The following is a 17,369-nucleotide window of genomic DNA, read 5'->3' as shown; positions in this document are numbered from 1 at the left end:
TAAAAAAAAATGTAGTAATTGTTTGTACTGCTTTAACACTTAAAATATCCTGGGGATATTTTGTGCCATTAAGTTTTTTTTTTCAAGCCATTTTGGCTGTGTTGATAAAGTAAAATTTGCCAGGATATACATTTTTAAAACGGTTTACAACGGTCATATTCTAGCCAAAAAAACACATTTTTTTCCTAATGACAAAAAATGTCTAATTGAAAATGCCATTTTTTATCCCACATGTATCTTAAACTAATTTAGTCCTTTATGTTAAGATCTGTTATGCCCAGTTTGGACAACTGACCCTCACAATTTGTCCACCAGATAGCACTACATTTTGCTATCCAAAGCATGTAGCAAAACTGAATTTTCTGTTTACCGCAAGGGTGCTTTGCTACTAATGTTAAGTGTGTGTGTGTGTGTATGTTCGTGTTTTTAAACTTACCTTTTTTTGTCAACATACGGCCTTTAAAGGTTTCAAAAAAACAAAAATATAATTGTGTTATGTATATTTCAGGTTAAAGTAGTATATATTTATTTTTACTGAATTTTTTTGCCCACTTCACGTGTTTTTGTTCTGTAGAAAACTAACAATGCATGAAAATAAATGTTGCTACCAATCATTGGCCCATCTCAGGACTTCATAATAATAATGATAAGTAAATACTTGTTTAAAGTGGAAAAAATATTCTAATTTTTTTACAGCATTTTGAGAGGCTGACATTTTTGTCATTAGGGAAAAAAATTTCTGTATTCTCTCTCCCTACTAATGGAAAATATCTTCAAATTATAAGACTACACATTAATGTGCTACTATGGTACAAAGTAAAATAAATTAAACAATCATGAATTACAGTATACACACACACACACGGATTTAGGGTTTATTATTGTAACCATAACAATAAGGTGGCTCTCTCTTATTTTGACCATCAATTCAATCATAACTGTTTTTTTTAATCACAGGCAATAGTTATAATAGTGCACTTTTTATATTTAAATTATGATACAGACATTTCTTCTTTTTTTTAAAACACCTTATTCTACTGACCCTCATGGATGGAGAAAATTTTACAATCTTGGCCACAGTTGGGTCATGACAGTGAAGGTGGCATACAGTATGTGTGTGAAGATGAATGATGATGATGGTGAGCAATCATAAAATGAGTGTGGATGGTGAGGCACGCTGACGAGGTGCTACACAACATGTGAAGGGGGACAAACTGGTCTAAAGGACGAGGCGGAAAAAGCAAGATGTGAGGCTGATAAATTAGCGTGCCTTTTAAGTTTTCAGTTGTGTTCCTTTTTTAGTTTTCGTGGCTCAGACCCAATAGTTGAATCTGCAGCAGTTCATTGTTACTCAGCCATCATCCACCAATCTCCCAGAGATAAACACGGTGAATGACATTAAATATAAACAAAGATCACTCTATACTGCTATCAGTGTTTTGGACATAAAAAAAATGCTAGAAATAAACAACATCATTCCATCCATCCATCTTCTATGCCGCTTATCCTCACTAGGGTCACAGGTAAGCTGGAGCCTTTCCCAGCTGACAGAGAAATTTAGAGTAACTAAGTGACAAAATGTGATGACGTCATATAAATTTAATCATTAAAAATAATCGTCAGAAACTAACTGTCAAAATATGATTGATGACTTGACACATCAGATGACATCATTTGGGAGGGGCGTGGTGAGGGGGTGTGGGGAAAAGGAAGAGGCGTGACTTTGTTATTTACATTAGAATGTGGCTATTATTCTAGAGGAGGGTTGATGGGCGTGGTTAAGGTGGTGAGGGGGTGTGGAAATATATGAGATGTCTTATATAACGAGGAGTGTTTCAGTCAGACTATGAGTGACTGCTGGAGAAAAAAAAAAAAATGGCGGTGTTCAGGAAAAAGAGTCTGCATCTTGACGGGGGACGTCTGGTGGTTAGTGAGTTTAGAGGTATGGGAGTAGTTCCCTTTGTGGATCTATACAGTTATGAATATATGGAACCAGAGGTTACGCAGCTGAGAATTTATTCTACTGAATTTGAAAAACTGAAGAGCTCCATTCAAGATTTCATCGATTACATGCAGCATGTGCATGATGAAGGGGAAGTAGGACTTACGAGAATGCCGCCAAGTGTAGCGGTGAGAACGGATTCGCTACAGCGTGAAGGGGAGGGATCTTTTTTCGTCGATTGTTCGAGATCACACATCTGGCTGCTGGTGAGATATGGCTCCTCTGATGCTAATAGTGTCAGACCAAGAACTGTTATGGAGAAAGAGCGGCATTTCCCAATTCACCTGGCGTTCAAGGTGGAAGACTTCCCAAAGCTGGGTGATCTCTTGAAAGAAATGAGTTTGTTTTTCACTCAAGATAGTGTGAAGCGGAGGCATGACCTGCTGGAGAAGAGGTTAACCACTCGAGCTGAAGGCGGTGTTGGAAGACAGAGGCTGGCTAGTGTTAAAAGGCGGATAAATCTGAACCCCGTTTTTGACAGAGAACTGGAGGCTGATGGATTGGCCGGGAGAGGCTATGTTTCTGAATTGGAGACTGATTCCGCGTAATCACGCATGCGGGTCTCCGCCTTCTACACAGACCTCCCAGTCCTGCTTCTCTGACCCCTCCCACCAGAACCCTCCTACCAGACCCGCCTCCCACTAGGCCCTCCATCTACAAGACACGCCTCTCAGACCGGCCTACCAGACACACCCACTCGTTTTAAAATATAAATACAGAAGAAGTGGGAATAGAGAAAGTACTTTACTTCATCATGGCTGATTTTTCCTCGGACAACGCTCTGACCTCTCTTGCTGGAAACATCGTCGGCAGCAGCAGCACCAGCTGCAGCAGCTATGAAATCCGGGATGAAGAGCTTCTCAACTGGCTGTCAAACATTTCTCAGACATCTTCAGGACACGCTGAGATGTATAGGCCACTTTTCCACCGCTATCATGAGAATGATTCGACCCTTGTCACGACGTGTGAAGCGCAAGAGTACCAGACCGATCCCTACGCGTGCATGGTGAAGGGGGACATGGCGCTCACCCCTGGTCGGATCACTGGAGGATCCATAGCCAGCTCCGGTTCTCCACCCAAGGTGACTGAGCGAGAGGTGCCAGAAGGCTCACCGATGTATACAGTCGGTTGTTTTTCCCAATCCCTCGACAATGGACAGAGCCATGGCGAGCTACCATGCGGACCTCCATCCTACTGTCCATACTGGGGGGATAATGACAGCGGGGAAGAGGCAGCGCCTGCTCCAGTCTACTCCGTAGGAGCACACAAAGCGGTCCTGACGCCTCCAGACTCGCCCGCGCCTCAGTCTCCGATAGCGGCGAGTGGCGGATTTCTAGACACTGTAAAGGCGTGCGTGGCTAGTGCCGTGCAAGTGGTGGTGCAGGAGCAGATAAAAAAAGACTGTTACGGCTGTGAAGTCGATCACCCTTCTCAACGTCAGCATCCCTGTCTCTATCCTCCAGAACCTGGATATTTCAACACTAACTTTAAACTGTTAACAGAGAATCTGATGACATGGGAATTTCTTCCAGCTCTCAAGTATACACTGGAATTACTTGGGTTAGACATACTGGATGCTAGAGTGGAAGGAGCAGCGGAGGCTTTTCTTTACGATCTGAAGCCTGAAGAAAACATTCTGGAGAAAGTTGCAGAGATCAGGCGCGCCTACATAGAAGACGACACGGATAGGGAAGATCTGCTGCAGCGTTTCCTCGGTTTCTGGAATCCTTGATTCATCAAAATGGGAAATTATTATTTTAAACCACCCCCTAAACCAGTTGACAGTTTTCTTTTAAAACATGCAATTGCTAATCGGATCAATGATGCATCGTTATATCTGGCAAGCGGGGATGTCGATACAAAAGACTTGGAGCGTTTTGAAAGAGTGATGGCCATTGTAAGGGATAAGGGTCCTTTAGACCACTGGGAGAATCTGGTGTATCTCGGGTCAGACTTAAACAGCGATGGTTTTGAAGCAACATTACAGGGCATTATCGGGAATATTTCTGTGTGTAGTCTCAACTCTAGTCTCATGCACGTCTTGTATACCTATGTAGTCGATGTAGCGGTGTGTAAACTGAAGAATGGAGATAAAGTTGATGTTGATCAGTTGCTAAATGTATTACATGCTTTACACGCTTCAATTTTGAAAAAAAAAAAATAATTTAATATAAAACATGTATTGTAATCACTAACTGTGTAATCACTAATCATGTGTGGTCATCAATAAAGTCGAAGTCAAAACATTGTCGTATGATCTTTTCTGTTCACTAGTAGACATGGCTTCAAAGAAGACAGAACGCATGCTGAAGAGTATATATTATGATCCTGCAAGAGCTGGATCTTATGGTGGGGTTGAAAGACTTCAAAAGGCTGTCGAAGAGCAGACGGGAAAAAAAGTTAGCGGGGATGAAGTGCGAGACTGGTTGTCAGCTCAGGATGCATATACCTTACACAAAACGGCACGAAAAACTTATGCTAGAAATCGTGTTTTTGTTCCTCGTCCTTTGTATCAATTTCAAGCCGATCTTTGTGATATGAGTGCTCTGTCTAAAGACAATGATCGGTTTAAATTCCTGCTTACAGTAATAGATGTATTTTCCAAGAAAGCTTATGCACGACCACTGAAAAACAAGACAGCCTTTGAAGTTGCAAAGGCTTTTGCTTCAATTTTAGACCAGAGTGGTATTCCGGCTAAAATTCAAACGGATTCAGGGAAAGAATTTTTTAATCGACTCTTTGAAAAACTAATGAAGAAGTACAACATTCAACACTTTGCAACAGGAAGTGAACTGAAAGCATCAGTGGTGGAAAGATTTCACCGTACGTTGAAGGGAAAAATGTGGCGGTACTTCACTGCAAAAAACACTCGTAGGTATATAGACGTAATTCAAGATTTACTTGATAGCTATAACAACAGTTATCATAGTGGAATAAAAATGAAACCTGCGGAGGTAACCCCTAGCAAGACCTCGCAAGTGTTTGAAAATTTATATGGGACACTATCTCTGAGCGCAAAACCATCCGTATTTAAATTCAAAGAAGGAGACATTGTACGGATTTCAAAATACCGTGGAGTATTTGATAAAATGTATGAACAGTCATTCAGCGATGAATATTTTATAGTGAACGAACGTATCCCCAGAGTCCCCCCTGTTTATAAGTTAAGGGATATAAGAGGTGAAATTCTGAATGGGACATTCTATGAACCAGAACTGCAGAAAGTGATAATTGGTTCTGACACTCTTTTCCGCATAGAAGAAATTTTAGACCGGAAAATTAAAAATGGTCAGAAGATGGTTTTAGTCCGGTGGCAAGGATGGCCTCGTCAGTTCGACTCTTGGCTAGCTGCTAACGAGGTCGTTGAGCTCAGGAAGAAGAGAAACAAGAAAGACCAGGAAACAGCACAATGACAGGACGAGAGTCTTTCTACGTGACACTACCGTCGAATGCCTGTAATGACATTTTCCCGAGCAATACCAGCTCGAACTATATGACAACATTGTCACAACCTATAGAGCTGGATGGAGCTTACGAGGTCGCTTTAGCTGAAATTATGTATTGTCATACATGGAATAATATACGTGGGGGTGAGAATGGTTATGAATTATTGGATCATTCGAAGCCAGCGAATCCTCCAATGTATATGAAAATTCCTAGGGGACATTATGACAGCATTGATCTAATACTGAGGGAGATAAATGCTTTATTTAAGTCAGTAAACATTGATCTAATTTTTCATTACAATTCTATAAACAGAAGAATTTATATATTAGGGAGTGCTAAATATTCTATCAAGTTCGAAGCGCCGCTGTCCTACATGCTGGGTTTTGAACCCGGTCAATGGATTAAAACAGAAGGAAATCCCGTGAGTAAATATCCCTGCGATATTAACGGCGGTCAATATAATTTTTTCGTCTATACCAATATTGTGGAAGCACAACATATCGGAGACTATGTTGTTCCCCTTCTAAGAATTGTTAAAAAGGAAGGATCTTACGGTGATCTGATCACTTTCTCCTACAACCGCTTACACTACGTTCCTGTCAATAAACAGCGCATACAGGACATCCAGATTGAATTAAAAACAGATTTAAATACCCCGATTCGATTCACATACGGGAAGACCATCTGCAAACTACACTTTAGACCGGTATCAAAGATCTTGATCTGAATTCAACAGAATAACGCAGAATGAATTCGCAAAGATTTGTGGATTATTATGTGAATCAGGCTGGAGGCGGATCACTCAACGGATTTGTTGGTGCCCCGGTTCTTTACGGCAGGGGATTTGGTTCTATGCTGAGTAGGGCATTCAGATTCGTCTTGCCTCTTCTTAAACGTGGAGCTAATATTGCCAGGCCGCATTTGAAATCTGCTGTGAGAGGGATAGCATCTGATGTTGTTGGAGCTGTAACCAGCCATATTGCCAATCGTCGACGTGACGAAACTCAGGACGGATCGGGACTACTACGAATAGCACGTGGAAGAGGAAAAAGAGCTCTAGCACCATTATCACACGCTATACCAAAAAAGAAACGTAAAACCTCATCGAAAATACACCGGAAAGTTAAAAGTCAACGAGGCGGAGGGGATATATTTTAACCATGTCTCTTACACATCACCTCTCGTCAGAGTGCACCAAATCAGAGCTCGACCTCTTTGCTCCTCCGATGACACAGCTATCTATAGATCAGACCAATTATGTAGAGATCCATCCTTTGAACTCTATTGCTGATCAAGAAGTGTTAGATTTCCTGATACCTGGAAACGGGAGTTTCTATCTAGATCTAAACTCAACACTACTCTATTTACGCCTCAAGATTACAAACGCCGATGGGACTAATCTCGGAAATGCTGATAACTGTGGAATAATACAGTACCCTCTAAATACTATATTTTCACAGGTAGATGTCAGTCTGAACGATGTTCTCATTAGCTCTTCATCCGCAACTCATCCTTACAGATCTATTATTGAAACCCTCCTCAACTTTTCACGACAAACATTGGAGAGTCAGTTTTCAGCAGGTCTGTGGTACAAAGACGATGGCGATGATTTAGATTCAATTGACACGACACCTGGCGGCCCCAACAAAGGCCTTATCAAGCGTACAAGCTTCACTCGTGGTTCACGACCATTCGAGTTAATTGGTCCCCTGCACAGTGACATTTTTTTTTCCGAAAGACTCCTGCTAAACAATGTGGATGTGCGATTGAAACTTGTAAAGGCTAAAAGTGCTTTTACACTGATGTCCGCTGCAGCTGACGAGTTCAATTTAAACATTCTGAGTGCTAGCATTTTTGTGAAAAAGGTGCAAGTCTCGCCGGATGTCATGCTAGGACATTCAGCCGCTTTAATGAAATCCAACGCAATTTACCCGATAAGTCGTGTTGTTGTTAAAAATTTTAGCATTCCAGCACAATCACGTGTATGTTCACAGGACAACTTGTATCTGGGTAGACTTCCAAAATATATAGTCGTCGGAATTGTCGACCACAGAGCATTTGTCGGAGCAAGGGAGCTGAACCCATTTAAGTTCCAACATGCAAATCTTGAATACCTCTCTCTCAGTGTAAATTCACGCTTTATCCCGGCGAAACCTTACCAACCCAACTTTAATACACATCAGAGTGTTCGCGAATTTTACAATCTCTATCTGGGAACAAACAGACACCTCAGAGACGCTCCCCTGAGTATTGACCGCGAAAACTTTGAAAATGGTTACTCACTGTTTCTGTTCAATCTGTCAAGAGACGATGAAATGGACGCTGAAGCTCTCTCTCCTGCGCTACATGGAACATGCCGTTTGGATTTAAGATTCAGAATGGCGTTACCGAGAACTATGACATTGATTGTGTACGCTTGTTACGACAGTGTCATAGAGATAAACTCGAAGCGTCAGGTTCTGATCGACTACTAAAACTGGAGAAATGAACAACCATCAAATAGATTCTATCCTGAGACCGATCTTGGGCGAGACGTTTGGAGGGGTTTGGCCTAGTGATTTACTGCCAACTAAGATTGATAAACGACCGTGCTATCTCGTCGTTAACACCCATGACCAAACCCGTGAGGGTGAACACTGGGTGGGGATGATTATTGAAGCTGAACAAGACAAATCATGCTTCTTCGACAGCTATGGCCACGAACCGGATTTTATATTTTATCCTGAAAGTTTTATAACTTTCCTCACTAGAAATTCTCATGAAATACGCTACAACAAACTCCAAGTACAAGATGACAACTCTTCGACTTGTGGCGCCCATGTTATTTTTTTCCTCTGTCAACGCTTTAAAGGACTCTCTTTTCAAGAAGTAATGAGGCTGTATTCTGATAATTTAAAAAAGAATGATGCTCTTGTCACCAAGTTTGTCAAGAAAAATGTTAAATGTATTTCACATGTGAAGACCGCTAAAACCTGTAATCAGAAAGCATGCTCTTTAAAACTATTTAATGAGTGTTATATCTGTTCTGAATAAATGCTCTTACTCCGATGTATAATTCCCAATAAATTTTTATTGGTAAAAAAAAAAAAAAACATACAGTCTGCATGAATTCATTTGTATCGAGTGAAATCTAACCAGTTGGAGGGGATCGGTGTAGACAATCGCCATTCAGACGCTGTAGGTGTATACAGTTGATGAACGAGATTCGGGCTGTCATAATCTCTGTCTAACGGTGATGCCGCCCCAGATTTTTTCCCCCCGCGTTTTCTCTTACTCCGACGTATCTGAGGGCGAGGTTCACTCGTGGTATTGGAGGGTTTAAGTCGTAATTGCTCGCGTGCGTGAGTGTTCATAACAGTTGTGATTGGAATATTTAATTCAGAAATTGTTTTTAAAAATGTATCCCATCCGCGAGGTACGGTCCGTCCGTGGAATCGACGGTTTGTCAGAGTTTTCATTAAATCGAAAATATGAGACCCTTTAATGAGGTTGTCCTGCACAATTATCTCGCCTGAACGGTTCCATCTTAGAAGGTCTGAATTACGAAGCTTCTGTAGAATATATGCCGCATTTTTCCGATTGCGTGATCCTATGTTGTCTAAAATCTCTTTTTCAATGTTGTCAGGACGTTCTTCCTCTTCAACATTGACATAGTCACCTACATCTTCACCTCCTTTCTCTGTGGGTGTAGTAGGTAGTTTCAAAAGTATTTCACGACTGCGACTCTCCTCCTTTCTGAGTAAGGCCAGATATTTTTCAAGTAGATCGTTATAATGTAGTGACTTGCTGTATGCCGGTCCAGGTTGTTTTAACAGACGTTCCATTTTCTCTTCCAAAACATGCTGAGCTTTCTCGCTGATGTTTTCTGCATGCGTCTTCTTCTGGGTTAAAGTCTCTAGTTGATGGGGGGAAATCATGTACATTTTACTAAATGACGCCATGACGATGGTCTGTGTCTATCTCCCACCGGTAAACAAACTGGTTAGGAGTGGGATTGCTGCTCCTAATAACGCCCCAAGGAAACCACCGGACTGTGTCAACACCTTACGCTTATGTTTTATGGCAGTTTTACGGTTAGCAAAGAGTTTGATGATTTTTTTCTGCTTTTTTAACCTACTGTACTGCTCGGAGGATAGTGGGATGTTCCCCTTCAAAACATTCAAAGCTATCTCACAGACTGCCAGGACGAGATCTTTCGATGCATGGCTAAGAAGGCCCTGTCTCTCTTTTGGTTTTAGACTGAGCAGGGCTTTTAAAATGGGGAGGTTTCTTTTAATCCGCTTTGACATGGTTTAAATCACTTTTTATACTGATACACTACAGGCCACTCGTGTGGAAGTATGCCGCTTCTCAGTCGGAAATGTTCTGGACAGTCGGGTCTTAAGTCCACGATTAAATATGAGTAGGGGTCTTTAGTCGCGTCATTAAAACTCTGAAGAAAATATTCTCTTCGTCCGGGGAACATTTGCTGAGCCAGAATTCTAATCTGCAGTTTATCACGAGGCGATTTGAAAAGGACCATATAATTAGTGTTTAAACTAATAGTTCTGCTATGTTTTCCTTGATGAAACAAGTTTTGAACTAGAAAGATTACAGATAATTTTCGATGATGTCTATACATTGTAAATGCCTTCATTAATTCATCATGATTCGCCCCAACGTCCATGCAATCATCGACAACTAAAAGACTGTGCTGATTTGATGGAAAAATATTTTCATCCGTCAAAGAGTCAGGGATTCCTTCAATAAATTTAATCTTTACATCTCTAGCCAATTCATCATACATGGGTTGGTAGGATGAATAGCTCCAGATGATTCGATCGGGAACTCTGGAAAAAGTATCCTTCATATTTTGGAGTACATGTTTCACAAAGAACGACTTCCCACTTCCACTTGCCCCTACAAGGAGAGCGGTGAATGGAAGTTTGAAACGAGGATCAAAATATACTTCTTCCATGTTACGCATCTGCTGTTTCTGTAAACTGGCAACCTAAATAACCAGAACACTGATTTTATTCACAGACATCAAGATGTAAACACAAACAAATGAAGAAGGGTTTATTGATATAGCATATGTGCATATATGATTTACTACAGATTACATCATGACTAAAAATACAGAATACATCTTCAAGAAAAACACAGAATACATGATAAAAAATATAAAAAACAGAATAGAATTACAAAACAATGATATAATTCTAAAAAGGTCTGGGTAGAAAAGTCATCAGGTCAAACCGTCATAAATCTACACAGTCCTTTTCAGAAATTGCTGCCGTTTCATCCTGGAACTAATAACCAAATGGTAATGTTTTTCCATCTGCAAGGAGTCGTCTTTTATCATAGACAACTGCGAAGTTGATTATGCGTTGTTTATTAGTGAGTTCAAAGGCTTTCATATTGCGAGTAATTTTATTGTAATGTGTAGAGATTTCACGCCGATTGTCCGGCTCTCTGAGATATCCCTCTACCAGATCTGTGAGGCTGTCAAAGTTAATTTTTTTACAGTTTTCATAATTTTGTGTAATCCCTTTAGCACGTAAAGTCACCTTACCCTGTTGTGTGAGATAGGCATACGATTTGGGACCCGCAGCGCTCCAATTGCATATGTAGTCTCCATGATCTAATTCTGATGTCAAATCTCCGAGATAATTACCGAGTGGAGGGTTATATTGATCAGAGGGGCTGCTTGTGTAAACGATAGAATCAGTGTCACAGTACAGAACACGATCTTGGAGCAAATCTAATTGCTTGTAAAGTTCAAGTCGTGCATAAGAAGTTGTGAACGCCGCTAGAAAAATATTTGCGTCGCCTGGGGGTAAGACACACCTAGAATTATGGCGCCATTGAACAAGTGCAATATCGTCATTTATGAAGTGAAACTGTGAAATGTCGTACTTGCTAGAAAAGAGAAATTCAAAAAAGCGTTGCGGTGTGCTCACCAGACTGGTTGAGAGCTGGTTTGATCTTTGTGCTAGTTTTCCCCAGAGAGAATTTAGCAGTAGTTTGGCAATCTGTCTTTTTGCGGGGTTGTAGACAATTTTCTCCGGATCGAGATCGATACCTTGCTTCTCTTTATAGTCACGGATGTAACCCTGTTTAGTCTGAAGAGTTTCAACTCCGCTAGGGTAGCCCGACGCCTCTTGCTTCTGTTTAAGGAAAGTGTAGATATAGTCTTTAAACAGCACATCTGATTTCTCTTCGAAGTTCCATATTTCGTAAATTTCAGCCAGAAAATACCCCTTTCGCACTGCCTCGATTACTTCTATCGTTACCCACACCCCTTGGAGGGCCCGTTCTTCATCATTGTGTGTACAGTCAGTAGTTTGATTGTTCACGAGTGCACATAATCGACACAGTGTGAAAATTAATTTCCCTTTGTCGTTTCTAATAGGCAGTACAGGGAAAAACAGTTGACGTGGAGGGTAAACTTTAGCATGTATTAATCCAAAGTAATTTTCAATGCTGTCAAAATCCTTTCGAATTATTTTCGGATGCCCTAATGGGTAGTGAAAATGTGCATTTACAAACGGATACAACGATGTGAAATCAACGTAATTTACACGCTCACCTGGGCTGACAACATGGCGGAGACGGATAGCAGCCGTACGGCCTCCATATAAGGCTGCTCTGGGATCTAACGGAATTGGTTCTTGAAACCTCTCTAAGAAAGATTTAACATTCGGGTCTGTTTTTTTCTGTACACTCCATTCGTGTTCCCACTTGATCACCACAGTTTGCACCTTGTAATCGTTTTGTAATCGATCCAGCCTTTTCAAAGTCTCAGAGTACACCTCACTAAAACAAGTCTTTGACAATGGAGAAACATCACTTCCCATATAACACTTTGGACAGCCATGAAAATAACAGCCTAGAAATTCAAAGACAACTTTCCCTCCATTTAACTCTCCATATCCATCAACTGAATAACGCCCAAATTTAACTTCACCTCCGTTCAAAGCATGTCTTATTGAAATCCCCCGTGAGAAGGCCTCATACTCAAGCCACTGTATAGACGCATGTGAGAAAGCCTTGCTGTTTGTTTTGTAATTGTTAGGACAGGGAATCGCGATTGTATTGGGTTTTAAAAATTTTGTTTGAAAGACATTCAAAGCTGCTGAAGCAATGGTCACACTGTCAAAAGGATCACAGTCGGTTGTTTTTATGAATTCATTACGGAAATTGCTTGCACCCTCGGCTAAGATTTCAACATCGTTTTCACAGTAAGATACTAACTCTGCATCATAGTCAAACTCTTGATCTTTGACAGTCTGATACCAGTTAAGGAAATCCTCTCTTTGTTTTGGACTCATTTCGTCAGGTGAGTACATCTCGGCCGGTGGATAGCTTCCTCTATAGCCATTTTTTGAAAGATCGGTAAATCTGTGTGGGAAGTAGCCTTTTTTAAGCTGTGTCTTACATCCCAACGCCTTGGAAAAGTCTCTGAGTGGGATAGGAATAAATGAGAACGAGTCAATAAATTTAAGTTGAAAGTCATTATCCAGGATCAGGATTATTTTACTCCCTTGTGCTATCACAGACGGTGACAAACCTTGAGTTACATAAGCATTCAAGATGATATGATGATCAAAACCTTTGCCAAAATGTGAAATGAAAGTTGTCTGTTTATGTTTTTTCTGACGGAAATGGAGAAGAAATTTTAAAGCGCATGAATGCCCCTTCCAGACACGGCGCTCACCATTAAGTGACTGAGCCACCACAAGCACCGGAAGATGGGTTCCAGTGGTTTGAGAAGTCTCAAAATCAAAAAATACAATCTTTTTTTCATGTATTTCTTTTTCAGATTTGATTGGTTTTGTACGCATGTAACAGACATGTTTATCTTCGCCGCTTTCAATCATAGAGTTATTAGCTGATGTCTGCTCTAACTCATTGTTACGAGACGACAATGTTGTTTTAGGTTGTTTACAAATTGTGCACATCTTGATAGCACAAGTATGCTCTTTAGGATCTCTGATAGATGTGTAGTACAATGATTTACATCTAGGACATGTTTTATTGGTCTGACACATGCTGGCCATCTTTTTGATTTTCGGATGCCATTTTTTCTCGCGATGTCGTTCGTAGCATTGTCTATTTGTACAGAATCGATTGCAATCAGCACAGTAGGTTTTTTGAATTGGACCCTGTTTACAATCTGTGCAACAGATGTTGCAGCTTTTTTCACAGAAATGCTTATATTGACACTGATACCCTGTGTGACAATGTTTACAGAAAAACTTCACACCTAGAAATCCCTTAATATTATTTATCCCATAAAAATGATTATTGTGTAAAAGCAGATAGCGTATTGTGTCTCGTTCGGGTGTTCCTGTTTGAAATGTAACCAGGTTGTTGTTTTTTTCTCTGTCAGACGTTTGGTAAAAGATAACAATTTTACACGCTAACAGCTCCTCAAATTTGACAACATCATCGAATGTAACCATTGTATCAGCAGTCAGACCTGCTCTGGTATGGATGTCACAACCTGCCTTTATGGCCTCCATCATCGTCAACTTGGGATTTGTCAGTAATGCCAGATTTACAGCAAAACATGTTTGATCGGGATTGGGGAGTACAAATAAATGTCGTGCTTTTTTCTTCACAATTTCGCTCGCAAGACATGATTCAATTCGTCTCTTACCCCCTCCCCGCGGAGCCTTCACAAAATTGACAATTAGCTCAAGCGATCCATCGGTGAAAACAGACATATTACTCTGGACTAATCTGTCTAAAAGTTCCTGTAATTGTGACACTGTCCCCTCTCCATAACGCACGCTCATTGAGACATCGTCTTGCAAACGATCAGCACGCAGATTAACTTGGATAACGTCATTTGGTTGGACATCAGCTCTGTGAATCATGCTTGAAATCCTATCGCGAAAACCATTTGTGACATTCAAATAAAATTCACGAAAATTGGGAATTGCAGATGGTGGTGGAAAGCGAAGGAAAGAGCGAATCTCAACATTATTAAATCTTTCACGGTTTGTGACATGCATGTCATCACTAGTGCAAGGTGCTGGAACATTAACAGCCGCACTATTTGTGTTGTTTATCCCCATAGATGTGGATTGACCCTCATTACTCTGATTGATGACGCTCTCTGTCTGTTCACCCTCGCCCCCACCCCCCACCTGATGACCTCTTTCCAGAATGTTGAGTGCATCACAACACTGACTGTCTGATGGAGACCAAGGGTCATCTATTTGACTGTTGAGTGCATCACAACACTGACTGTCTGATGGAGACCACGGGTCATCTATTTGACTGTTGAGTGCATCACAACACTGACTGTCTGATGGAGACCAAGCTCCTGAGTCAACATTGCTTTGCGATACGGGCGAAGGAACGGGGGAGGGGTATCTGTACATTTGGAGTAAGGAAATTAGCTCATCAGGGGATGGAAGAAAAACTTCTCCCCCTCTTTCAGGTGAATCATGCCGAGCCTGAATTGGGCTATTTTGGGGAGAAGGCTGATTAGCCCGGCCTTCAGATCTTTGACAGTTGATCTCTGAGATCAACTGGAGAAGATGCTCTCTAATTTCAGGGGAATTGTTGTGATCTGATTCCGCACTGCTATGCGGAACGGGGGAGGGGTATCTGTACATTTGGAGCAAGGAAATTAGCTCATCAGGGGATGGAAGAAAAACTTCTCCCCCTCTTTCAGGTGAATCATGCTGAGGCAGAATTGGACTGTTTCGGGGAGAACCCTGATTAGCCCCGCCTTCGGATCTTTCTCGGTTTATCTCAGAGATCAAGTGGAGGAGATGCTCTCTAATTTCAGGGGAATTGTTGTGATCTGGTTCAGCCATTTGTCTTTATCACCCGATCAAAAATTAGTCTTCAAATTGCAACCTGCGATGGACTCTTTGTGGCAGTGTTCTTTGTTCACGAGTGGCACGTCTAGCGTTAGCTGAATATGAATTGACAGAATGCCTGCGTCTAACGTTCTGTCTAAGTTGATTATATATATTCTCAATCATGCGGCGATTTAAACATGCTATATCATACATGTATCTTCTGAACACTTGTTCGACAATTAGCACAGAGGTGTTGAAATCCACTGTTTCAATTCCATCATTGTCTGAGACTATATCCCTCTGATTTAGAGCTTGCATGTCAACATATTCACTTTCACTATCTGGAAAATAATGAAATCTTTCCTGGTTGTAGACTCCAGCGTCAGATGTCTCCTCCTGTCCCGTTTCTTGTCCCACATCGGACTCTGCTGTGTTTTCCTCGAATTCTGTGTCGTTTTCTCCCTCTGTCACATCCAGCGTTGAGGGGGTCAGTGGCGCAATCCCTATAACAGAGCAGACTCTGTTATTCATCAACATTTACACAGTACATACAGAGATAATTGTTGACATAAATATGAATTCATTAAAACCGACACACATTTGTTTAACTTACCGTGACTTGAGTTTGGACTTGTAAACCCCACAATAAAATGCAGTGGGTTTTGGACCGGCGGTGTTAAAGTGTTTTCCACGAATCCCGAAGTCTGTCCCCAAACTCCCCCGTCTATCGTAGAGCGATCGCCCTCTGCAAATCCTGTGTCAGAGAGGATCTTGTTAGTCATCAGCATTTACACAAAACATAAAGAGCTAATTCCCGACATCATCCTGTATTAAACTAAACCTACACACGATTGTTTACCTTGTGCCTGGTTTTGAGGCGTTATAAAGTCCACATTAAATCCCTGCATTGGGTTTTGGACCGGTGACACTAGGGCCACTGGTGGCGGTGAAGTCAGATCGATCACTGGAAATCAAACATACTCAATTTATTTTATTTTCCCCAATATATATTATATAATCAACATCCTGGCTCTCTCTCTCTCTCTCTCTCTCTCTCTCTCTCTCTCTCTCAGAGGTAGAGAGACATGCGCACTCACACACACACACACACACACACACACACACACACACACACACGCAGACAGGCAGACAGGCACGCACGCACACAGGCACGCACACACACAGGCACGCACACACACGCACCCTGAGAAACATAAACCTCTAAAAGAAATTTCTTTCAGCTACATGATTTGAAAACGTACCTTCAATTGGTGAAGATGCAGCTCTCCTGTAAGTAGAAAAAAAAATTTACCTTTCAGGCTAAACACCCTAGATAAATTATATACAATATGAAACTTACGTACATGCAACAGCCCATGTCAATGTCCGATGTCTTGTAGTCGTCTCCAGGCTCTGTGTTCAAACTCTCTGTCTTGACGTTGTTCGCTGATTTTTGCGAGTGATCTGGAAACCTACCGTCGACACCTGCCTTTTATACCATTTTATACAATAGGGGAGGAATGTTTAAGTGCCAGATATGTTTTTTAAAGCCTCAATCACATTGTCTTTTTTATACAAACCATGAGGCCCCTAGTATTGATTAGAGCTAGCTAAAAAAGACCCCGCCACGGATCAGTCCAAAGAAACCCCCATCTACTATAAAAATGGTATTAAAATGATCTCATGTGAACCATGGGCCCCCGCTATTGACACGGGAGCCATGAGGCCCCCGCTATTGATTATAGTTACCTAAAAAACACCCCCATGAGATATGTTTTTTAAAACTACAAGCACATTGTCTTCTCCCGTGGGAAAACGAGACACCCTATTGATATTATATATTTCACACACCCGAGACAGCACCCCACCATTCTTTCTTTTTGCTTGAGAGACCCCCATAGATCACGCCCAGGAAATCCTCATCTACTACAAAAATGCCGCGAGTATTAAAATGATCTCATGTGAACCACGGGGCCCAACCTAATGATCATAGTTACCAGAAAACACCCCCATCAGATATGTTTCTTCATCGCCCCAAGCAGATCCTGTTCCCCAGGAAACATGAGACCCCCACCATTCTTTCTGCTTGAGAGACTCCATACACTAAACCCAGAATG

The 17,369-nt window shown here is 41.3% G+C and overlaps 1 protein-coding gene across 4 annotated transcripts; it reads right to left on the bottom strand.

Moving 5' to 3' along the window:
- Positions 1-861: 861 nt before the first annotated feature.
- LOC129177884 (uncharacterized) lies at positions 862-17,359 on the bottom strand. 4 transcript variants are annotated; one of them, XM_054769463.1, is made up of 5 exons: positions 16,613-17,359; positions 16,515-16,540; positions 16,112-16,216; positions 15,866-16,006; positions 862-15,755 (listed from the first exon to the last, which is right to left on the bottom strand). In XM_054769463.1, the coding sequence occupies exon 5, from the start codon at positions 15,262-15,264 to the stop codon at positions 10,741-10,743; it is 4,524 nt and encodes a 1,507-aa protein (XP_054625438.1). In that variant the 5' UTR covers positions 15,265-15,755; positions 15,866-16,006; positions 16,112-16,216; positions 16,515-16,540; positions 16,613-17,359; the 3' UTR covers positions 862-10,740. The 4 variants fall into 4 exon arrangements, with proteins under 4 accessions (XP_054625438.1, XP_054625437.1, XP_054625440.1 ...); XM_054769462.1 differs by having other exon boundaries at positions 16,617-17,359; XM_054769465.1 differs by having other exon boundaries at positions 862-16,006; positions 16,515-17,359.
- Between the last annotated feature and the right edge of the window lie 10 nt (positions 17,360-17,369).

The sequence above is a fragment of the Dunckerocampus dactyliophorus genome, chromosome 2, assembly GCF_027744805.1.
Source record: "Dunckerocampus dactyliophorus isolate RoL2022-P2 chromosome 2, RoL_Ddac_1.1, whole genome shotgun sequence".
NCBI classification, from domain to species: Eukaryota; Metazoa; Chordata; class Actinopteri; order Syngnathiformes; family Syngnathidae; genus Dunckerocampus; species Dunckerocampus dactyliophorus.
The sequence above is the reverse complement of the archived record's forward strand: the minus strand, read 5'-3'. Positions and strand labels throughout refer to the sequence as shown.